Raw genomic sequence first — 26,107 nt, 5'->3', positions numbered from 1 at the left:
ATCCTTAGCTGTATTGGAATTCCAAGCATGGTCTGCTAGAATGAAGTCCAACGAATGAAGTCACGTGATCACCTAGCAGATTCCGTGTCAGCAGAAAAGTTCTATGGAACACAATGTGGGCCATATTCTTATGTTGTTTCAATGACTTTTAGCAATAAATCATGCTACGTAGCTCATTTTGTCAGTCACTATTTTTTGTTTAAATCATGGTTCTTTGAAGGAATTGTCACTAGTTATAATGAATAGGTATTAAAGATAAATACTAAGAGAAGTTAATTATACCACTGGGTATCCATACAACGTGTTTTTCTCAACTTATGTATAGATCAAACATTGTACACGAAAATAGGTGACGCATTTTGCCGCCGATGTCGAGTCGGTTACTCATGATATATGGGTCAAAGTGAGGGATTCATAAAGAAAATCCTTATATGCACGAAAATAGGTTACACCACTGTTAGTGAAAATTATTAGTAAAAATGCGTTAAATTTGGTAGTAAACACGACCAAGGCTACAATTTTTATCCGATGTTAATGGAACTTGGTATACAGGTATATATTAATTAGATCGCGGTCAAGTTCGAATTTAGTTCGTTTTGAGTGAACCTTTTTTGAGTTATTGCCCTTGATGAAGTAAAAATGCATCTAATTTGACTTGTAAACACGATAAGGGCTGCAGATTTTATCTGATCTTAATGAAACTTGGTATGTAGGCATATCATATCATCATTCGGTTGCTAAACAGAAGGGTGCCTAATATTTTCGAACTGATGCCATCTTATCTAAACATGATGTATTAATTTAACATGAATAATTTTGAGATAATCTTTTCTCCAATTGATTACAAATTATTATGCTATAATATACAATAAACCTTCGAGTACATTATTATGTAAAAATAAAAATATGCATGTGTAAATAAAATGAATATTAACAATGAAAAGGTTGTAAATTTCTTTCAAGAAAAAGACAAAACGATAAAGTAGGCCTAAGAAAGAGTATCTTTAGAGTAGTTTAACAAAATATTCATTTCAAATCTAGGTCGATTTCAATTAAATGGAGATGAAATTAAGACAAACGAACAATTACATATCTTACACGTCCTGGTGCAATTCACATGGGATTGGCTTTTATCTTTTGCTCCTGACTAGCCTTCTCTTGAAATATTTGATGAAAACTAAGGGTTTACGTCATGGTTAAATTTACAGTTTGCAATAGGCCTAATTCAGATTGAGGTTTAGAAAATGGTTTACAATCGGTCAGAAAATCTACGTCTAAGGTCGTCAGCTAATTCTGATAAAGGTTTTAGATTAGGATTGAGTTTCAAACTTATGTCCTCTATTTTTGACATAAGATGATAAGGCGAATATATTAACCTTCGCTCGTGGACTAATAGTGTATCGGGTTTCATAAGTCCCATGTCTCATTTTTTTGTTATGTAAGTAAAAATGACGATCAAATCAATATGGAAAAAAACAAGATAAAAATCAAACGTTCATTATATTTTTCAGAATTCTACTCGGTTTTCAAAGAGTTCCTATCCCGAGTTCACCGAATGTTTTCAACATACCATACTAGTTTGGGTGCCATGTGCATTCTTATGGCTAACTTTGCCAGTCTTTCTTCAACATTTACGACGCTTGGAAAATCCCCAACCACTGCCTTTGGGAAAGCTTAGCATATGTAAAACGGTAATTATTGTAATGATTATGTCAGTTTTCTCAATACTTACCAACAATTTGTGTGGTAAGCCAAGAGATATTATCATGAAAAATTGTCAGCTAATTGTAATATTTTTGAAATGGGCATGAAATGTAAATGAGATTGATTTTCTGTTCCTTATCGGGCTAACGAAGTTTGATAACATCATGTTGTGTACTACAATTTTTTTTTCTAAAATCCACCTTTTCAATGTCAAGGCATTACGACAAACACTTAACATGTCATAGAAGTTGTCGAAAGTATCGATTTGATTTGATTGTACGCTAATCAGTACCGCCAATCATAGATTCCTCAACAGAAAGACTACAGACAATGCATTTACTCTTGTCGAGTCCAATCAAATTCTGCATTTACAAATTCTGTGATAAAAGAAATGTTTCTTATGATGCCAAGGTATGAAACCGGGCTCGTTATACATTAACACTGTGAAGATGACTAAAAGCTGTAGATTTCAATGTCCAGGGATCAATATAGCGTTCACGATGTGGAATAATTATTGTTTGAGGTGCATTTATGCTTAATGTAGAATATGAACTGGCTTTTTTCAGGTGTTGTGTGCATCATTATCTATACTGGCTCTGATAGATTTTTATCCTTATATAAATAGCCAGGTTTCAATAGCAGATGCCTTTATTGTGTCGACAGTAGTCAAGTTTATAACATTTGTAAGTTTAACACTGTAATTTATATAACAAGACAAAGAGCTGTCACAATAACACATTCCAATATTGTCATATTAAAACACATTTTAAACTCATTTAATTTATACCTTCTCACCCTACATAATGAATAATTGAATACCCCTGCTCAGTGATTATTTGATTTATTTGAAACTTAACTTGAATCCTTCTGAATCTATGTATCTTAATTGACATAAGAGAGAGATTCTTACATCTAGTAGGCTAACCTTCACCTCTTTGTACTTGTACTTTGTACTTTTATCACTCACCTCGTGACATATCTTATTGACCCGTTTCTTTTTGGCTCTGGGAAGGTGGAGAGGGGGTAGAGGTCAACTATTGGACTCGATCAAGACATACACCAACAAGTTGTAGGAAATGATTTATATTGAACACACCATTAGCCATAAGAAGTGATTTTTTATTTCTTTGATGAAATACTGTCAACAGCCATAATCACATAGCCTGCATCTGTATATTTAAAGATGACTGCTCTGTTGACATTTGCTCACTGTTCTGATTTCTCGGTAATCGCGTTTGCCCAGATGTCATCCATTCAAATTGCTTTGAAATACATTCTGAATATATTTTTACCATTCTATAATTGTTGGATTCTGGCCTATTTTTGATAACCACGACCATATTTTGCAGATTCTAGCGGGCATTTTATGTCAGGTTTCAAGACGATTTGGCTTGCCTTCACCATGTCTTTTGTATTTATTTTGGTTGTTTTATATTGTTGCAAATATCATACCATTTTATACACTTATTGTACAGAAGGTAAGTGTATAATGTTCTACATTGCCACTCCGGCTTTGCATTGTATTTAAGTATGTGAAACGAAATCCCGAATTTACAAGAAATGCATTCATCGGATGGAAATTCGGGAAGAGTTCCATTATACATAGATAGGCTAGAAAACCTCTTCTGAAAATATGTAAAATGTCCTACTTTAATGATTGTACGGTTATTTTAGGTGTATGAAAAAAATTTTGTTAAATTTGTGTTGTTTTATATCAATTATGGAATATTGATGTTACAATTGGTTCTTCATAGTTTTTCTGAATCCACCACAGTCCATGATGAGAAACAAAAGGTAAAAATCTACATATTCCTCGAGTCATATATAAACCAGATCACTAATTGCACTAGGCAAGAATTCTAAAGTATTGTTTGCGTTTAAGGCACACCTATATAAGTAATGTTGTGGTATCCGTTCCAACTTGTCTAAAGAAACTCAAATCACGTAGTAGTACGCCCGAAAGAGTGCTATTTCAAAAAATTCTCGAAGAAAGTTACTCTAAGGCATCATTGTTCATCCATGAACTCACCCGTTCATCCATATATTGTTGGTGCAAAGAAGTTAGATTATTTGACTATGACAGCGTTGACTTTTAAAAGGAGTTGTGAAAAACCCTGTTCTGTGTGTGCTACATATAGCTGTGACACACAGGCCTGCGTGGAAAACTGATATGATTATAATATATACCAGTACGTGAAATACAATTAAAGATGATGTTTAAACTGTATTCTTGTTGATTTGCATTTCAGGAACCATGTCCGATGCAAACAGCATCATTTCCATCCAAAATATTTTTTATGTGGGCCAACAGGTATCTTTTTATACGCCCAAATGAAATGGGGGGCGTATATTGCCGTCACCCATGTCCGTCCGTCGGTCGGTCCGTCCGTCCACGTAAACACTCTACAAGACACAATTCTTGACGGATTTTGACAAAACTTGGTATGAGTGTTCGTAATCACCCAAGGATCACCCTATTGAAAATCAGAGGAATCGAAAAATATTTAGTATAAGTTATTGCCCATGTTCTTGAAAACTCGTTCAATTTTTAGCTCGTAAACACTCTAGAAGGGACAATTCATGATGGATTTTCACGAAACTTGGCATGAGTGTTCGTAATCACCCAAGGATTAACCCTATTGAAAATCAGAAGAATCGAAAAATATTTAGTATGAGTTATTGCCCTTGTTCTTGAAAACGCTTTAGCTCGTAAACACTCTAGAAGGCACATTTCTTGGTGGATTTTGAGGAAACTTGACATGAGTGTTTGTTATCAACCAAGGATAAACCCTATTGAAAATCAGAAAAATCGAAAAGTATTTAGTATGAGTTATTGCCCTTGTTCTTGAAAACGCCTTCAATTTTTAGCTCGTAAACACTCTAGAAGGCACAATTCTTTATGGATTTTGACGAAACTTGGTGTGAGTGTTCGTAGGCACCCAAGGATGAACCCTATGGAAAAATCAGAAGAATTGAAAAATATTTAGTATGTATTATTATGTTTTAGCTCTTTAGCTCTTAAACACTAAAAGTCATGATTCTTGCTGGATTTTGACAAAACTTGGTTTTATTATTCAGTCCTGCGCTGGAAAATGAATATTTGCCTTCTAGAGTTTTCACGAGCTAAAAATTGAATACGTTTTCAAGTACAAGGGCAATAACTCACACTCAATATTATTCAGTATCGCCCTAAAGAGTTCAGAAGAAGCGTATGACTGAAGGTTGAATATTTCATACTGGTGATTGTTACTGTGCTGCTAAATATTTTTATTCAAAAATCAAAGCTGTCAGTGGGCGTATATTACCTTGCCTGACAAGGCTATCTTACTATTGAGCATGTTACTTTAATGAAAACACCTAATAATCTAGTCTTTGTTAATGTCGATGGCACAATACATCCACATATTATGTGGTTGAAAAGGTTACGCACATTTATTAGCTCAAGCCTTTGAATCAAAAGCATTGAACCATCCCGGTGGACGTTTATACTTCTGCTGCTTTATGTACACTTCCGGTAGTCTATGTATATAAAAATATCAATTTTATCATACCACAGATTGATTGTAAAGGGATATAAGAAACCTATTAAAGATGAAGATGTTTTTGATTTACCCGAAGAATTTAAAAGCAAACACCAGGCACCTCCCTTTTTAAACGCTTGGGATAAGAAGCTACGAGAAGAGAGAAGAAAGTAAGTGACCCTTCATCTGGCTTTATCCATGACCTTGTTCTTAACATTTGGCTAATTTTTAGCCGGAAATTGTTCGTTAGAAAAAGGCTAGGGACCGTGCTAATGTCCATCATACCTATCTGTGCTCTAGCGTCATTTTTTTACATTTTACTTATGGAGAGTGGGGGGGGGGGGGGGGTGGCAAAGCTGGGACAGCCTCGTAGAAATGCCACTATAGGGGCCAAGCAAGGAGACTATCCCCTTCCACTCTCAGATTTCTTGTCGTTTAACATTAAATTGCCCGTGAGCCCCCCTTTTACGATTATTATGTCGTTCCTACTCTCTCACTTAATAATTCATGGAAACGATACAGAATTACTAAAGGGACTATCGGCATATTGGATCAAGTGTAACATTGGATCAAGTTTAATATTGGATCAAGTGTAACATTGCATCAAGAGTTATTTTACAAAGATACTGTCATGACGTTCATTTCAGTTTTAGATAGGTGTCTGGTGTTTCTATATTTTAGGCATGATACTAAGAAAGAACACGTGAAATCTTACGAGAACAATCGCCTAAATGGAGACATTCCTCTGTTGTCCAATAATGAAAGACGACACAGAACCATCAACCACCCTGCTGTGGCTCTGTTCATAGTCTTAGTTAAAACATACTGGTTTCCACTGTTTAAACTAAACGCATTAAGAGTTATTTCAGATCTTCTGACATTTATCAACCCTTTGCTTTTAAAGTAAGTATGAGAAATTGAATTACGTGTATATGATGTTTTTACACCTACCAAACTACAATAGTCCACAACTCATTGAACCGGAATAGGATATTGAAATGGCATAACCATTAAAAGGGGATAGGGTGGGGTCGATTTGGAAATCTTGGAGCAACTTGATATTCAACTACTGTAATCTGTATCTGGGAGAATCTAATAAGTCGCTGGATTAAGTCACCTTGGGCTCGTCTTGCCCTAAACGTGCCATTATCCCATCCGTATATCACATCCAAGTAACGGATAGCGCCAGATTGAATTCCAATATAAACATGTATCATGGTCCATGCCTATCCCTCAACTTCATCTGTTAAGCCTGTCTCTGTGGTATTACTATTAGGGTGATACGAGAATCTATGGTTCTATATTTTCAGGATCATGATTACTTACATAGAGAACCGTGGGAATGAATCAAAATGGAAGGGATATGTTTATGTTGCTGGTTTCTCTCTAGTTTCATTTACCACTTCTGCTATATATAATCAAAGTTTCTTTCGAAGCTTAAATCTTGCTATGAATATAAAATCAGCTCTTGTCGCCGCTGTCTACAGAAAGGTAAGCGTTTACTAAAGGTACCCTCACACCATAATGATTACCAGTTGCTTATGGTTGCGAATAATGGAAGTGGTCATGATTACCGAACGTAATTCACATTTGCATGAGAGCACCGTTCGAATCTTATGACCGCTTTTATGTCGGAAAATTGAGTCAATAGTATTAAAGCGCGAATAGATGAGGTGGTCGGTGCGCCGTCTCGTCTATTTTCTACTGTATTAACATTTCAGAAGAGTGTACCGTACCTCGTCTTTTTGCACTCTCAGTCATTTTCGGCCTTGAGTTTGATTGTACATTATATAATGTTATTTACATGTTAAATATTTCACTTATGTTTTTGGACCCCATTCCAATTCGTATTATATGCCAATCAATATTGATTATAACCCATGTTAGGGGAATAGGAGAATAATTACTCTGAATATTCTGCTATTGAGAATGATAAATCCTGGGATTTGTGTTCAATTCCATTCAGAATTCTCTCCCATGAGCTTCCGTACTGTTTATGCGATAGTGATGTGTGTTCTAGAAATAGCAGGAACCAAAAACGATGTAGGGTAATTAAAGGAATATTAGATCTATATTAAACATTTTGAATTAAAAAACTTATTTTTTTCATTCCAGTCCTTAACCATGAACAGTGATGCCAGAAAAATGTTTACAGTTGGAGCAATAGTCAATCTTGTGTCAGGCGATTGTAAAAAACTTTCAGAAATCGTGACGTTTTTATGGATGATATGGTCTTGCCCTCTGCAAATTTGCATAGCCCTATATCTTTTGTACCAAACTCTGGGAGTAAGCTTTGTAGCTGGTTTGGGTGTAATTCTAATGGTCATACCACTTAATTCCGTTCTGTCCACAGCCACCAAGAAAATACATTCCGAACTATTGACCATCAAGGATTCCAGACTCAAAATTACTAATGAAGTTCTCAATGGTATTAAGGTAAAACCGTTTTCGTCGATTTGTAATCTTCATCCAGAGACTCATTTAAAGCGACACAGTTGTGGATGCTCACCTATTCCGGACATAGCCAATAATACATACTACCAAGACAATGCGAAGAGGAAATTGCTGTTTGCATTATTTTATACAAAAAATGATATCATCTTTGCCCAGTCTAAGTGTCCTTTAGCCATCGCCATTGCTACTGATTGCTATAGTCTGCTCTGGTTCAATTAAAAAAATGCCCTGGAATTTAAATGCGCAGTGATAGTAACCTGACAAGATATAAAAATTTGACAATCGTTTTGATTTCAGGTTTTGAAATTATTTGCATGGGAAGAGTCATTTGAGGGCAAAATTATGAAAATCAGACAAAAAGAAATAAGACTACTTACCAAAAATGCCTTTCTCGCAGCTACAACTATATTTTGTTGGATTGGTGTTCCAGTTTTGGTAAGTATTTGGGATCGCAAAAATCGAATGGATCACTTCCATGAAAATAAGAGTAAAACCTTCTTTTCAATTAAAAAACAGAATAAGAATCCAGGAACATACAAAGGAAAGATCACAGATATATACATTCATCCATCAATGTACATTTCCATCAGAACCGAAATTGACCATAGAAGTAAGAAAGATGGTCACACAATGTATTAGCAGATAACTCCAACTCGTCTTATACTTTGACTGTAATAGCCACATTTCTTGGATCACCTAAAGTTTGTAAATGCTGCGATTTGATTGGGTTGAGCGCTAGCTAAATGCAGTCAATCAAATCGTTGCATTCCGCGATACATGAACAGTGGCCATTGTAGTCAAGATATAAGACGAAGTTCGTGATGATAGTGATGATAGTGTCAGCACTCGAAGCAAAACATTTCGAATCATCATCATATTGGACACAAATCATCCTTACCTTATAAACATACTCCTCAAATTTAAATATTTTGTGTAAGAATTATAGTACAGATTATGAATCGACCATTGTAAGACATCAGGGTATTTATCTAGGCACTTTTTATACACCCACATGAAATGGGGGGCGTATATTGCCGTCACCTCTTTCTGTCGGTCCGTCCGTCCGTCCGTCCACAATTGCTCGTAAAAACTTTACAAGGCACAATTCTTGACTGATTTCGACGAAACTTGGTATGGTTGTTTGTAATCACCCACAAATGAACCCTATTGAAAATCAGACGAATCGAAAAATATTTACTATGAGTTATTGCCCTTGTTCTTGAAACGCTTGTAAACACTTTAGAAGGTGCAATTCATGACGGATTTTGATGAAACTTGGTATGAGTGTTCGTAATCGCCCAAGGATAAATTTCAAATTTTAGCTTGTAAACACTCTAGAAGGGACACTTCTTGACGGATTTGGCTTGAGTGTTGGTTATCACCTAAGGATAAACCCTATTGAAAATCGGAAGAATCTAAAAATATTGAGTATGAGTTATTGCTCTTGAAAACTCGTTCAATGATTAGCTTGTAAACAATCTAGAAGGCACAATTTTTGACGGATTTTAACGAAATTTGGCTTGAGTGTTTTTTATCACCCATGGATAAAGCCTATTGAAAATGAGAAAAATCGAAAAAATATTTAGTATGAGTTATTGTCCTTGATCTTGAAAACTCGTTCAATTTGTAGCTCATAAAAACTCTAGAAGGCATGATTCTTGCCGAATTTTGACAAAACTTGGTTTTATTATTCATTACCGCGCTGAAGATTGAATATTTGTCTTCTAGAGTTTTCACGAGCTAAAGATTGGACACGTTTTCCAGAACTAGGGCAATAATTCAAACTCAATATTATTCAGTATCGCCCTAAAGAGTTCGAAAGAAGTGTATGACTGAAGGTTGAATATTTCATACTGGTGATTGTTACTGTATTGCTAAATATGTATGTTCAAAATCAAAGCTGTAAGTGGGCGTATATTACCTTGCCTGGCAAGCTATCTTTGAAAACGCGTTCAATTTTTAGGTTGTAAACACTCTAGAAGGCACAATTCTTGACGGATTTTGACGAAACTTTGTGTGAGTGTTCGTAATCACGAAAGGATGAACCCTATTAAAAATCAGAAGAATCGAAAAATATTTAGTATGAGTTATTGCCCTTGTTCTTAAAAAACACGTTCAATTTTTAGCTTGTAAACACTCTAGAAGGGACAATCTTTGACGGATTTTGACGAAACTTGGCACGAGTGTTTGTTATCACCCAAGGATATACCCTAATAAAAATCAGAGAAATTGAAAAATATTTCGTATGAGTTATTGCCCTTGCTCTTGAAAACTTGTTATATTTTTAGCTCTTCAACAATAAAAAGCATGATTCTTGTTGGATTTTGACAAAACTTGGTTTTATTATTCAGTACTGCGCTGAAGATTGAATATTTGCCTTCTAGTGTTTTCACGAGCTAAAGATTGGACACGTTTTCCAGAACTAGGGCAATATTCAATATTATTCAGTATCGCCCTAAAGAGTTCAAAAGAAGTGTATGACAGAAGGTTGGATATTTCATACTGGTGATTGTTACTGTACTGCCAAATATTTTTTTATTCAAAATCAAAGCTGCCAGTGGGCGTATATTACCTTGCCTGGCAAGCTATCTTTAAATGTTGTCATTGCTGGAACGAGAGTGATACGAAAACCAAGGTTTAGAATCCGGCTTGTAGTTTGTAAAATGGGTATGAGCTACGGTCTAAAATTTCAGCTCAGCCTTTACAGCTGAAATGCTGTAAATCTGTGAAAAAGTTTAGAATTATCACCAAATTATACCCCCGTCACACCGAACTGAGACAATTTGTGATCCTGCGTCAACTAAAAATATGCTTCCTATGCCTATATGAATAAATATTCTCAATCTAAGCTAGGTAATATTTGAAACCAACTTTTTTAATTCCTGTAATCAGTGGAGGTAATCCTGACCCAAAGCCCAAAATTTGTCTGTGTTTCAACTTCCAGTAAAATAGTAAAAATATCGATATTGTTACTCCAATACAGTTCGTTTATATTAATTGTTAATTGTTTAATTGTAATTCTGATGAATGATACGAATACACTTTTATCTTCTAGTATCTTTATCTCTTAACCATGATAATTAAAGCTTTTATAGTTAAAAACTATAGTTTCTTCGCAAACACTCCTTAAAAGCAAGAGTTTGCCCATTTGTTTCTTGGCAACGTTTGAAGTGTATGATCGGCCTTAACACTTATTAAGTGTGTAATTGAGGGCGATAAGTTCGTACGAAATGTCCCAAGTTTCCATGTCTATTCATCGAGGCAACAAAACACTGTTAAAGAACATCTTCAGAGGCAAAATAAACAAAAACATCCTCTATTTTCTTCAACTTTGAATGAGCGATACTGAGTACATACATTCAGAAATTCCATTGTCTTATGTCATGAAATAAAACCATCTCAGTGCGATATTGATTAAGCCACATTTACTTATTAAATTTTTGGAAAAAAAAATCCACTCCCTGTTCATTGAGAATTTAAATAAGATTGTCATTTGTTAACAACATAGATCTCTTCGAGGATGATTACCAAAGTAGTAGGATGATTACCAGGACCAAGTTTTCAGCAGATACTCTCTGTATCATTTCGTCGCACTCTAAAATATTATTTTTTTCACACAACGACATTGAGATGATATAGATTATTCATATTTCTAGGTAGATAGTCGGAATAAAGACCAGTCCCCCCCCACCCCCACCCCCTCAACTCCGCCCACCCCAGACTTAAATAACATTTGCAAAATGGTAACTTAATTGATTCGGCTCTAAAAACAGGTACAGGACAGTGGACACAATCCTCAATTTAATTCTCTTATTGTGAGCAATTTGTTTTAATGTATACTTGCAGGTTACTTTAGCAACTTTTGCCATGTTTATATTAATGTCTGAGAATCAGCATCTGGACGCGGAAACAGCGTTTGTAGCTTTATCATTATTTAATATATTACGAATACCAATAAATCATTTACCAATGTGCATATCTGCACTAATTAATGTAAGTAACTTGTACCTTAATCTCACTTTAATAAATCCCTGAATATGCTGGTTCTTTTTTAGCCCGATTGTACTGATGCTATTTTACCACAATTTTGCTGATACTCTTTTATCCCGATTGTGCCGATATTCAATTAGCCTGAATTTGCTGATAATATTGTGGCCCGATTTTGATGATACTCTTTTAGCCTGAATTTGTTGATACTCTTTTAACCCGATTTTGCTGATACTCTTTTTGCCTGAATTCGCTGATACTCTTTTAGCCCGATTGTGCTGATACTATTTTAACCTGATTGTGGTGATACTCTTTTAGACCGATTGTACTGATACTCTTTTTGCCTGAATTTGCTGATACCCTTTTAGCCTGATTTTGCTGATATTCTTTGACTGAATTTGCTGATACTCTTTTAGCCCGATTGTGCTGATACTATTCAGCCCGATTAGCTATCTTGGCTGCCACTTCTTGAGCATGATTTATGATTAAATTTAATTTATAACTTTCTAACCTTTTTAGCAACAACTCCTTTGCTATTTCAACATTATTTTCGTACGCCACTCTCATTGTCAGGTTTTATTTTGTGTGTTTAATTCTCTCTTATAATTTCTCAATATTTCTTTCCTGTAGGCACAAGTATCGTTAGGAAGATTAGGTAAATATTTATCTGGAAGTGACTTAGATGAGAAGAATTGTGGACATAATCAAAACACAGGTATCCAATCTAGATAATATTTATCTTGTATCTATCGTTAAGATTTGCTACAGAAAAAAAGAATGTTGAGTGTATAGATAACTGCACAGTATTCACAGGCTATCTTTCCAATACTCTACGTCATGTTATAAATCCAAAATAGAAATTTTCTGCTTTTGTTTATAGAAAACGCAGTAGAAATTACAGAAGGGACCTTCACATGGGATAGAGATATGCCTCCATCTTTGAAAAAGTAAGTTTCATTAACATCAATACAAGCTTTTTGGTGTGTCAGTATTCAGCTTCCGTTTGTTTTATTCTTATTTCCCATCCATCCGAAATCAAAGGTGCTTGTGGAAGCTTCCCGGGAATCTTTATAAGCAGTTAAGTTTTCTTTTTGCATACTGTAAACAACCCCCAATAATGGTTACACAAACTGTGGACCCTCATCCCCCTCCCTCATTCTCCATACCAGTTTCAGGCCCAGCGACACCTCTTTTCCATGATACAACATGATATGACCGTGTTGTAATTCTAGTATCAATATGAAAGTCAAAGAAGGAGAACTGCTAGCTGTTGTAGGTGGTGTTGGAGCAGGAAAATCATCATTATTATCAGCGATTTTAGGAGAAATGGATAAATTACAAGGACAGGTCAATGTCAAGGTAAGGAGAAACTACGAAATCCATGGGTCAGATTCATATTCAATAAGCACTGAAGTAATATGTGTAAAAAAGGATTAACGTCGTCGTCGTCCATACAACTACAGTTAGTTAGCATTTGATATCTACGGCAAGGGTTGTTACCGTTTGAGGTAACAACCACCAGACCACTCTCCGAAAAACATTTTGCCTCAAAGAAAAAAAGCCTTAGTTACAGCGATGGATTTGGTTTTGTAATTCATAGGGATCGATAGCTTATGTGCCACAACAAGCTTGGATACAGAACTTATCTCTACGTAAAAATATATTATTTGATGGGGAAGTAACCAAAGATTATTGGCAGATTTTAAAAGATTGCGCTTTAGACTCAGATCTGAAAGTTCTTCCAGGAGGTGAATCAATAGAAATTGGCGAAAGAGTAAGTTTAAAATACACTAATCAAATACCGTATAGTTGTGTGTATAAGACGCACTATTTTACGCCAAAGTCGATTTACCCACTTTGACGTATTATTATAAATAGTGAATAGTAAATCAGATGAGATAGTTTTGGTTTTATTATACAATTTCAATTTTAACCGGTTGTTCTTTAAGTTGTTCATTGGTGTAATTAAAAACAAAAAACTTTCTATCTCATTTCTAAAGCACTGTCCCAAAGACTGATATGAATTGATAGTCAGCGTCAGATATTCTTTCAGATTGATCAAACCATTACAACATTGAAAATACATGTATTGTATTTTTTAGGGTATTAATTTAAGCGGTGGCCAAAAACAAAGAGTCAGTTTATCAAGATCTGTTTACAGTAATAAAGATATTTATTTATTGGATGATCCACTGAGTGCTGTAGATACACATGTTGGTAAACATATCTTTAAACATGTCATTGGTAAACAAAGTATACTCAAAAACAAGGTAAGTTGCATTACATGGTATACAAATCAGAAAACTTTTATGGCATTTTTGTTTTTGGATGATTGTTCTCAAGATATGGAACAACCGTATGTTTAGTTTGTTAGGCGGTTGTCCTCAAGATATTGAGCTATAATATTTTCTTATCCTTTATTATTCCATTTTTTTTCGTCAGACTAGGATTCTAGTTACCCATGGTGTCCACTGGTTACCGTTGGTTGATCGTATAATAGTCCTCGACCAAGGACAGATAACTGAAGTTGGTTCTTATGAAGAATTGCTGAATCACAGTGGACCATTTGCACAGTTTGTGAAGACCTATACGATAAGTGAAGACAAGGAAGGTATGTGATGGAATATTAACATTTTCAAGACCCTGATAGACATCTACTGATAGACATTTGGGCTTTCAAATCAAACCGAGAACCGATGTTAGCTTAACATGACAGGGGCAAATAAGCTGTTATGCAGAATCATAATGTAATATGAAATAGCTTGTAAAATGGAATATAGGCATCGAAATCTGACTCACTCTGTTACGATGATACACTGCTGAAATGTCGAGAATGTATCTCATGTACCCTTCGCTAGAAACGGGAACAAACTGACCTGTTATTCAATATAATGATCACAATTTACTATTGTCTGTTGTAGCTCCAGTCGATCCTCTCAAAACCATGTCGCTATTACGCATGAATTCTACAACCTCGTCGGTTTCCTGTCAAAATACCGATAGTGATTCAATTGTGGATGCCAATAGGTAAGCAAATTAATAATATAGCTGTATGCTTTCATTTTCATTCTTAAATAATGCCAATTTACCAGCTGTGTTTATTAAATGGAGCTTCATTGTCCTTTCAATAACCCGAAGAATCATATGACTGTCCCAAAAACAGGTCCGATATGCACGTTTTTATCGCCAACTCTGATGTCCCCCAGTACAAGATTGACACTGAAATAGGATATAGTCATTCGGGGCTCGACTATAGCAATTGATGATAACAAATTGAAAAGAGTACGAGAATTAAAGAGCTCTTTAATATTCCCCCATTTAGTACTGCTCTGGGCAGCATGTTACAAAAGCTTAGCAGAAAAATTATATTTTTGAAATTCTATTATTTGTACTAAATCAGTGTGGACAACCTGGTAGAGATGGAAGGTATGCCTCAACAAGAAGAGAATATAGGAAGTATAACCAGTATACATAATTTAGGAGAGCTAGTGGAAGAGGAGTTTATCGAAGAGGGAAAGGTGGGCTATTTTAAGTTTGCATCCATAGATATATATATATATATATATATCAGTTGTCTGAAGATCGCAAAGCATGAAACTCAGCATGTTTTTTTATTGATTTTTATCAAGATTTGGCGAATACGAACCCCTTCAATCAAATCGTTAGATCTCAGACCTTGGACACAAAAAGTACCCTTTTTTAAATTGTAGGGCTCTCTTCATATCTGCTACTGATTTTGATAGTAATAGTTACATTCATTCTTTTTATTTCTTATTTCTGCTTCAGATACGTTTTAAAGTGATCAAGAGTTATCTTCGTCACTTTGGTATCCGGATATCCCTTGTGACCCTGATGTTATTTTTACTAGCTCAATGCTCAGCTGTTGGTAGTAATATTTGGTTAGGTATATGGACCGAGTCCAACCAACAGGGTAATCTATCCTTGGTGGAACATGGTCGAAACGTCACTTTCAATTCTTTTTATTATCTAGGAATATTCTCTGTATTTGCGGTTGTTCAAGGTAAATATATTTTAGTATTTCACACAGAATACACTGATATTGGGATATTTACGATGAGAAAGGCCAAGATCCTGAGTTTCAGTGCAGTTTGTGAACTGGTATGTTTCAAATCTGCGAAACTATGCCGACTAAAATTTATAAAATGTCTTGTACGAAATGCAAAAAAACTCATAATTTTTGTACTTTTTGTACTATGATGAACTATCCTCTGGAATTACCGTGAAATGGTACCAGCGGATCTTCCGTTGAAATTAGCAATTCGCAGCAATTGTCTAGTACTGTTGTATGAATATATTTTCAGCTCTAGCATCTCTCGGTTATATAGCTGTGCTATTCTATAACATGGTCAAAGTATCTGGAATCATGTTCGCCTATTTATTAGGAAACATCCTCCGCCAACCAATGAACTTTTTTGACACAACACCAAGTGGACGAATCATGAATCGCTTTTCAAAAGATGTGGACATTTTGGACACTGGTTTAAATCAGATATTCCGTCTGTTTATGCATAGTTTGTTTATTGTGTTGAGCATAATTGTGGTCATTACGCTCAGTACTCCTTGGTTTCTGGCACCAGCTGTTCCGATATTTATAGTATATTATTTTATACAGGTAACACCAACTTTAATTCTTAGGCTAATAAAACTCTAACACAGTTATCGAATTCTTTGTTGGAGTTACAAGACAAACACGCCATTGTCATTAAAATCCCAATCAGGAAACTATGAGGGTGAACGTCAAATACCGTTGATGTGGTATTGCAGTAAATGTCTATATCGTAGTTGCCATTAGAGGACAGAGGATAATGGATTAGTAATAAGCCTAAACATTTAAATTAAAATCGAGTATAACAACATGGTATTTTCTGAAGCTCCTTCTGTTTGAATTTTAACAAGCTGAAGCATGTATGTTTAATTTACAGAGGTTTTATATTCCTACATCTCGACAGCTATGGAGGAATGAATCAAAAGCCAGATCACCCCTGTATTCCCATTTCACTGAAACTATAACTGGAGCCAGTTCTATTAGAGCATATTCAGTGGTAGATAAATTTAGGGAACAATCCCAGGATAAGATGGATAGGAATAATGCTCTTCATTTTGCTTCCTCTGTTATCAGCAGGTAAGGTTATAGAACAATCTCATCTGGTTCGTCAGGCAAACAAACATTCAATAACGTTTTAAAAACTATTTTACAAATAAACGTTTCCCAAAGCTATTAAAGGAAACTTGTTGAGCCACCTTAATAGTACTTTTCCATATTGCTTTCCTAGAGTATGAGTATATATTATTTTATTCGTTCTTATATGTGTATTCGTAAGCCTACCTTGATAGAAAATTATATAGTGTGATCGAGTTTCCTGTGTCTCAACATAACCTACGAGTAAACCTAATGATTTTTTTATTATTTTAGATGGCTGCGTATGCGACTTGAGGTTATTGGTAACATTACAGTATTATCCGCCTCTTTATTAGCAGTATTTATGCCTGGTGTGACAGGAAGTGACGCAGGGTTATCAATAACATATGCTTTGCAGGTAAGCTGTTGGAGAAAACGCAAATACAAAGGACCATACCACCAATTTGCAATTTGATTGGAGAGTATGGTAGCCAACCAGCCAATCGGCCACTCCTACAGACAGACTAGTAAAATTATGGCTTATTGTTTACAGACGTGCTGTGGGCGATACCTATATGGTGGTGATTTAAGTACCCCAGGGACAACATCACCAGTCTTTCCCGGCCTGTGGATGCTGAATTAGAATATTTGCGTCATACGAAGAATACTTTTACTGAGTATATAGTAGTCTATTATGAAGCTAAAGCTAAGTATTTAGACGCTCATATCCATATAATATCGTTGCGTGGTTTCAGGTAACAGCTATGCTCAACCAGATGGTCAGTGTTTCATCACAACTGGAAGTTAACGTCGTGTCCGTAGAGAGAATTGTGGAGTATTCAGAAAAAGAACAAGAGGTTGGTGCACAATTTTGCATCATTACCATTAATATAATAAATATCTGTACATTAAAAAGCAAGAAACCTTTTCAACTGTTGAGAATGTCGTAATGACTTTTCTGACGGAATACAAGTCTACTCTTGGGACTTTGGGACATTAGCTTCAGTTTCCACCGTACACTCGACGCTTTATTTTCAACAAATCTAAATGTCTACCTTTTTTCTCCAGTCGGAATGCACAAAATCTATTCTTATTTTCTAAAATCTTCGTGAGAGAACCCTCTTAGACGCTCTATGAGAGGCTTGCGATTATGACTCCACCGCAGAGAAGCTAAAATTTGAATTCAGCCTCAGCAGTTTTCCCCCCATTGAGTCAGTCTATCCCCCATTTGTACCCCCAGTCTCTGGTCGTTGGAACATTCATTGTCCCCCTGCAGCTTCGGGCCTGTCTGCACTTACAAGATATATGAACTAGGCAATTGCTTGTGAAATAAAAATAGTAAGGTCTCAATCTTTCTCCGATACGCATTTTAAATCTAAAAAAAAACTTTTTTTAAAGAAAACACTTTGCAGTTCGCAAAGGTGAAATACTCATAAATTTCAAACTTGAAATTTCAGGCCGACTGGTATATTCAGGATACTAAGCCAAAAGATACATGGCCTGATAGCGGTGAGATAGAAATAACCAATTTACTAACCAAATATAGGCATGATTTACCACTGGTATTAAAAGGTTTAACAGTTAATTTTAAGAGTGGTGAAAAGGTAATGAAAAATTGTATTGATACTTGATGTGCGGGTTTTCAGATTCTCAAGCTGAAATCTTTGATCTCCCGAATAGCCAAATGAATTTACTACTTCAACTCTACATACTAGAATACAAAACCAGAACAGCCTTCTATTCACATCAATCGGAGTGAAATAATTGCCTGAATAATAGAATATGGATTTTTATACCACAGACCGAAACTTCGAAGTTTTAAAGAATAATTGATGATGTTTTAGGAATTCTTTGATTCCTCAATTCTATAGTTTCGGTCACTGTATGAAAATATGTGATCCAATATTACTGGCGTTGCAATTTTTTCATATAATATAGGGTTATTTTACTATTATTGTTATACACTTTAGATTGGTATAGTTGGTAGAACTGGGGCTGGTAAATCATCATTATCCATGGCTATATTCCGCATCATAGAATCTGCTGGTGGAAGTATAACTATTGATGGAGCTGATATAGCCAAGTTAGGGCTACATGATCTTAGAACTAATCTCACTATTCTTCCTCAAGTGAGTATATTTTAACGTAGTAGAATACAGTTATGAGTGTAACCTGCCATCGAAGACCTCTCAGAATTATAATATAATACCAAATAGCGGACGTGTCGCTTACGATACACATTACTATGGTCCTGAAGTTGGTAGACTATATGTAGGCTCGGCGTACACACCAGACCACACAACAGAATCATCAAATTCAACCGATGCCATTACCAATTACCTTGACTAACAACAACTCCTTAGTATGCGATATAAACATCCGCTGAAATGAAAGTTAACTTGTCATCTAACAACCAAACAACATCCTGGAATATGAAAAATCCATCATTTGGCCGAAGAACAACCTCTCTGTTCTAGCTATTCTCGTTAATTGAATGCACATGTTCTTCACTATTGACCTCGATCCAAAAATGCTCTTTTCCTCTTAAAGGTGGGTTTCCTTATTTTTCAGTGTCAAATAAAGCAAACTATTTGATTAATTGGTGTTTCTAATGAATTATCATGTTTTCTTAATCATATCATTATGTTCTTATTGCATATATTAAGACTTTTAATTAATCATAAATGTCCATGTATGGACAATCTGGATAAACAAAAAAAAGACTTCTTGACATTTCTTGATCGGTCACTCATTGGAATTCTCCTGGTAATTCTCGTCTAATTTTGCTAATTATGAATTCATTATAGACATATGAGACAAACTGGTATTTTTCCGAGTTATTAGAACACCTCTAGTTTCTATTTATATAAGTATTAGCATTTTCATTTTCATAAATGAAAATAAGGGATCCCGTCTTTTACTATCGTCAAACCTGTGACCTGGGTTGACTGTTGATATTCATTTCCAGGATCCTATACTGTTCACTGGTAGTTTGAGGATGAATCTGGATCCATTTGAAGAACACAGTGATGAAGAATTATGGACGGCGTTAGAACATGCTCATTTGAAAACATTTGTATCTGGATTACCAGAAGGACTCAACTTTGAATGTGATGAAGGAGGTAATAATCTTAGGTAAGTTTGTAACATGTACCTTATTACCTGGTCCCAAATATGCTTACTCTTACCAACCTTTCAAACAAACCCTTGTCGAAAATATATCTAAAGGAGGCAAGTTTTGGATTATCTGTTGCCATGAATTGATAATATTTTACCATTAAACACCACAATGCTTAACTGAAATCGACAAATGAATAAAATTAATTTCAGTGTTGGTCAAAGACAGTTATTATGTTTAGCCAGGAGTTTATTGAGGAAAACTAAAATTCTCGTGCTAGATGAAGCTACTGCTGCTGTGGACATGGAAACTGATGATTTGATACAGAAGACGATAAGATCTGAATTTAAAGATTCTACTGTATTATCTATAGCACATAGATTAAATACTGTTCTAGATTATGACAAGTAAGTCTATATTATGTATTCATTATGTTCTATTATCTCTTTTCCATTGACAGTGATATTTTATTTCTCAGTAAATGAAATTGACATTATGGTGTCATAATGTTCAACCAAACTTGAGTGAATAAAATTGCCGTCAGATCTGAGAATGGGAAGAATAACCTACAAAAGAATGCAAAACACCCCAGTGTGTATTTTGATTGTAGGTAGCAATCCACAATTTTTATCAATAATAATAATTAGAACTTATAATAACTTTATTTGGCAACCCATTTAGACAGAAGTCTAATTTTCAATAGGTCCCACTAAACTACAAATTATATACAAGATTACAGAAAAAATAAAATCACAGAAAATAACATAAAACATATAAACATTAACAATGTAAAATGAATGAGGAAAGAAATATGAAAATGTAACCACTATGTTTCCCAACGAAACTGCGAATTATATACTAAGTATATAATAAAAATACAGAAACTTTCATAAAACATATATACATTTACAATGCATCACGGATGTGGTGAAAAATATAAAAATGTAAACACTGTGTTTCTTATATGATATATATGATGGTATAAGTTTTTTAAGTAAAATGAAATGGTAAGAAAAACAAAAGGACTAGTTATAAATGCTATGGAATCAATTAATCAGTATTGTCTGTAAGAACAAACTTCTTCAGTTCTTGTTTAAATGTATATAAAGAAGGATTATGTTTTACAGTTTGTGGTAATGAATTCCAAAGTAAAGAAGCTGTATATTGAAATGTTCTCATCATAGCAGTTTTATTACATTTCGGTATGTCTAAAGTTCGGAGTGTTTTTGAATAAAATTGATCTAATGATTTCGTTTATATCATTCGGGAATAGGAATGTCAATATTATTGTATCAAGTACAATGACGTGTACAGAATCTGTGATGTTTCTATGGATCATTATTATGGAGCTGAGGAGGCTTGGTCAAACAGTTTAGTGTTGGGGAATAAAGCCTGACCATTCTCAGTTCTTTGATTTGCGAGGTGGGTAGAACCACCTTCCTTCCTCCTCCAACTGATTCGAATGTTGTTCATAAATCATGACCATGGCATTGATAATAACTTTAACTAACTCCCTTAACTAATCAAACATCCGACGTACAAATTAGAAAATGAAATATTAAACAGTGTGTGACGTGTGAGTTGATATACATCCAAACAGAGTGCTTTATATTAAATAATTTATTTCAGACTACATTATTTCAATCTGATTAAAAGACGTACATCATATTTCTTTATCATAGTAAAATATTTCCAATTGACCCATGACGTTGTTGATTAATAATTCATGCACACCTATTGAGCCCACTGTAACAAATGGTACAAATACTTTTAATAGAATTTCGCAAAATAGTCTGGACACCTGATTTTGATGAAAGTATGTTTTGGAGTATATACAATGCTTTATTGTTTTTCTACTTCAGATAACGCTTCTGAACACATTTCCACCGGGTGCCACTTTGGCACTTCGATATGCTGAGTACTATATCTGTCATAACTGTGCTTCTATGGCACCAACAGACATAATTTTGACATGTTTTCAGGGTCAAGGAACTATGATGGTTTTTATCCCCTGTAGAGAGGTTATTATCGCGAAATTTAAATTGTATCAAAATAAGATATACAATACTCAGTAAGAATCGTTAGAAGTCCCGTATAACTTTAATCATTGTTGCGTTTATCAAAATAATTGTTTCACAAATTCTGATGTTGGTAAAGTTTGTTATTACTTGAACTGGAAATATTAGTACTTATAACAAACAGTCCAACAACCTCCGCTTCTACTAGTCTAATAATCTTTTGTAATACTAGTCCAATGACACTCCCTACACCCAATTCTGAATCATCCCCCAAAACTAGTCGAAAAACATCTATTACAAGTACTACAATTCCTTCTACTCTATTTTCATTAATGAAAATGCGAATACTTATATTCATGAATAGAAAATAGAGGTGTTCTAATGACTTGGAAAAGTACCAGTTTGTTTCACATGTCCATAATCAATTCATAATTAACTAAATTAAAAGAGAATTACCAGCAGAATTTCAATGAGTGACCAATCAAGCAGGGGCAAAAAGTTTTTTATTATCCAGACTGTACCTACATGAACATTTATAAAACTCTTAATTATATGCAATAAGAACATAATGATATGATTAAGAATACAGGATAATTCATTAGAAACACCAATTAATCAAATAGTTTACCTAATTTGACACTAAAAGTATAAGGAAACCCATCTTTGAACACCCCCTACTTCCGGTTCAAAAACATCCCCCACGACCAGTCTTTCAAATCCCCTACTATCAGTCGAACAACCACTACCAAATCTACACCATTTCCTACTAATAAATCAAACAACTTCCCCCACTACAAGTCCTTAAACATCGCATAAAAATAAACAATCCAACAACATTTCCTACAAACAGTCCACTTTTACCAGATCATCAATCGATGATGTTGTTGGACTGGTGTCGTCGATGTTGTTGGGCCGAGATGGAGATGTTGTTGGACTGGTGGTAAGAGATGTTGTTTGACTGTTTGTCATAATTACTAACTTTTTATTTTTGACACCAATACTGACATACACCAGAATTTGTGAAAACATTTTTTGGATAAAAATTATGTGTTACGATTTAAGTAACACTTGAAGATTATGTCTATTGGTGCACTAGAAGCAATGTTATGACAAAAATAGTATTCGGAATATCAAGTATGGCGGCCATTTTCAATTTAGTTCAATTTTCACGATAATGACCTGTTCATAGGGATTAAAAACCATCATAAATGAAGTCCTTGACCCTGAAAACACCGAAGTAACTCACAGAAAACTATTAAGTGAAATATCTAGAGCTTATTGAAATAAAATTGAATAATTCAGAGATCATCATCACACTTCACAATGTCAAGTTGCGTCTATACCTTGAGTGCAATAGTCACCTTCCTTGTATCACGAAAGTTGTAAACGCGACGATTTGATTGGATTGTGTGTTATCGAATACAAACAATCAGAGCTCTCAACAGAAAGATTGTGAACAATAAGCCATAAAATGTCTATACAGGCTTTCTATCGAGAGCTCTGAGTGGCTGTATTAGCCGGCTTACGGGCCAATCAAATCGCTGCATTCCATAATTTAAAAAAAATGTCAATGAGGAGTTCGTAATAGCTTGATATTGTGGAGATGCTCACGGATAATCTAGACTGTATTTATAACATATATTTAATGATTCATTTCAGAATTTTGGTGTTAGATAACGGCGAGATTATAGAATTTGATTCACCACAGAGTTTAATAGAAGATAATGACAGTGTGTTTTATAGTATGGCTAAAGATGCAAAACTTGTAACTTGATCAGCGTCATCATTATTACTTTAAATGTTCCAGGATACGTTCTTTATTTATAGTGTACATTTTATAAATATCATTTCAATAAAATTAATATATAGATGTAATTATTTTGAAGAAAGAGTCCATTTTGAGAGCGTAGAGACAAGGATTATCATTTAGGCACCTATAGATACTAAAATTATCGCTTCTGCAGCCCCAACCACATCGTAGTGCATGTAGTTCAGTGCATTTGCTGATAATTCTGATTGTGGTAGTCAATGTTTGTTAACCAATCTTATTGTGGTAGCTGTATTAGATGTGGTTTGTTACATTTTGACCACCATTGTGGTAACTGTTAAAAACTGTTATATTGTTCACAAGGCTAATTGCAGAATTTGTATTATATATAGTATGTTTGCTTTCTATTGTATAAAAAGTGGTATTTTTTCCTTTCGATCCCTTTTGTGGTAGCTGTATTAAATGTGGTATGTTTCTTTTCAATTCTTATTGCGATAGTGTGTTTGCTGACTAATTGATGGTTCTATTGTGTTACATTCGGTACATTTCTATAGCCTTATCTGAATATAGATTCGTGACAAAAAATAACTACTAAGCCTTCCTCCGTACTGAAACTTTATAAGTATGATCGCGTTATTACGTTCATGAATAAAATATTGCTACTACACAAATATATTGGAATTGCATTGATTTATGATCTAATAAATAGAAGTGAGAAAAACGTATCGGATATTTGATAATAGTAATAGATGATTATTGTTAATAACCAGTTCATTTAGTACCGTATAACATGAGTTACTTCATAATCTAACGGCGAGAATGCAGTGTCAGGTACATTAACACTAAGTAAACCTTACAGCGAGAATACAGTTTCAGTAACATTACTTTCCAGTCAACCTAACGGTGAGAATACAGTATCAGTAACATTAACACTCGGTAAATCTAAGTGCGAGAATACAGTTAGTAATACAGTTTCAGTAACATTAATACTCAGTCAACCTAACAGCGAGAATATAGTGTCAGTAACATTACCTCCCAGTCAACCTAACAGCGAGAATATAGTGTCAGTAACATTACCTCTCAGTCAACCTAACAGCGAGAATATAGTGTCAGTAGCATTACCTCTCAGTCAACCTAACAGCAAGAATATAGTGTCAATAACATTACCTCTCAGTCAACCTAACAGCGAGAATGCAGTGTCAGGGAGGGAGTGGGGGTCCAAAAGGTGGTATTATCTGTACTGCTAAACATGTGTGTAAAGAGTTACCATTCAGTGTTAGTTTGTCTTTAACACTCGGTAAATCTAAGTGCGAGAATACAGTTAGTAATACAGTTTCAGTAACATTAACACTCAGTCAACCTAACAGCGAGAATATAGTGTCAGTAACATTACCTCCCAGTCAACCTAACAGCAAGAATATAGTGTCAGTAACATTACCTCTCAGTCAACCTAACAGCGAGAATATAGTGTCAGTAACATTACCTCTCAGTCAACCTAACAGCGAGAATACAGTGTCAGGGAGGGAGTGGGGGTACTGCTAAACATGTGTGTAAAGAGTTACCATTCAGTGATAGTTTGTCTTTTGACTTTCTAATTCATCTTGCTACCCTGTTGGTTACTCTTGCACGCAGTTTTTAATGGCCGATGCGATATCAGTTTTTGTTAAAAAAAAACTTTGATGGAACCAGAGACATGACATAAAAGATGTAGGAAGAAAATGATGGTATGACTGAACTACAAAACTATTCTTCTTTTCAAATCTGGGTTTTTCATATCTGAGGTATCTAAACAGGTTTAAAACCCCCTGCATCTGCGAAGATCCATTTAACAGGGCCTATTTTTTCTGTCTCTACATCAGCCAATATCTGTAAAGTAGCTGATTGAAGCTGGAATATAGACAGATGTTTCGGTCTACTATAAAAGCTACTGATAGTTATATAGTTATACCTGTGATATATAAATAAATATATAATAGTAATTTTGTATCTTCGCCAAATTACACAGCAATATGTGTTTTTTTCTATTTTTGTTAACGTTTTTTTTTTTATCTTATTTGCTGTCGTAGAAGTATATGACTTTATCTGGCAAGCTATATATTTATTTGTGAGGAAGTATAACAGACAACGAAGTATAACAAACTACATTCAACAGTAACACAAATATCATGGTGTTTCACAACCTACAAACCTTTCTGAGAAGAACGTAGCGGATGTTTGATATTATAAATAGAATATGCGTACTGTTTATGATGTTGCTTTATTTTGTTTATTTAGTACCTCTTGACATGAATTTTATAACAATCATATATATCAAAATTGAGATAAAAAAAAGTCAGATTTCTTGTAGCAAAAAGCAATAATTTTGTCCTGCCATATGTAATGACATGGTACATTAAG

The 26,107-nt window shown here is 34.7% G+C and overlaps 1 protein-coding gene across 1 annotated transcript; it reads left to right on the top strand.

Annotated features, from left to right (window-relative positions):
- Positions 1–1,532: 1,532 nt before the first annotated feature.
- On the top strand, positions 1,533–23,716 carry LOTGIDRAFT_105097 (hypothetical protein; the record flags this gene model as incomplete). Its single annotated transcript, XM_009057113.1, has 28 exons — positions 1,533–1,691; positions 2,271–2,387; positions 3,054–3,182; positions 3,379–3,498; positions 3,954–4,015; positions 5,261–5,395; positions 5,883–6,128; positions 6,536–6,716; positions 7,341–7,661; positions 7,977–8,114; positions 11,526–11,672; positions 12,297–12,381; positions 12,547–12,613; positions 12,899–13,025; positions 13,267–13,440; positions 13,769–13,936; positions 14,109–14,277; positions 15,108–15,355; positions 15,453–15,611; positions 15,964–16,299; positions 16,610–16,809; positions 17,101–17,224; positions 17,562–17,663; positions 18,264–18,410; positions 18,777–18,935; positions 19,775–19,941; positions 20,137–20,331; positions 23,602–23,716. Coding segments are annotated over 28 exons (4,497 nt in total), but the record flags the coding sequence as incomplete, so codon positions are not given.
- Positions 23,717–26,107: the final 2,391 nt, after the last annotated feature.

This window comes from Lottia gigantea, assembly GCF_000327385.1.
Source record: "Lottia gigantea unplaced genomic scaffold LOTGIsca_3, whole genome shotgun sequence".
Lineage (NCBI taxonomy): Eukaryota > Metazoa > Mollusca > Gastropoda > Lottiidae > Lottia > Lottia gigantea.
Note: the sequence above shows the minus strand (reverse complement) of the source record. Positions and strands in the feature narration are given on the sequence as shown.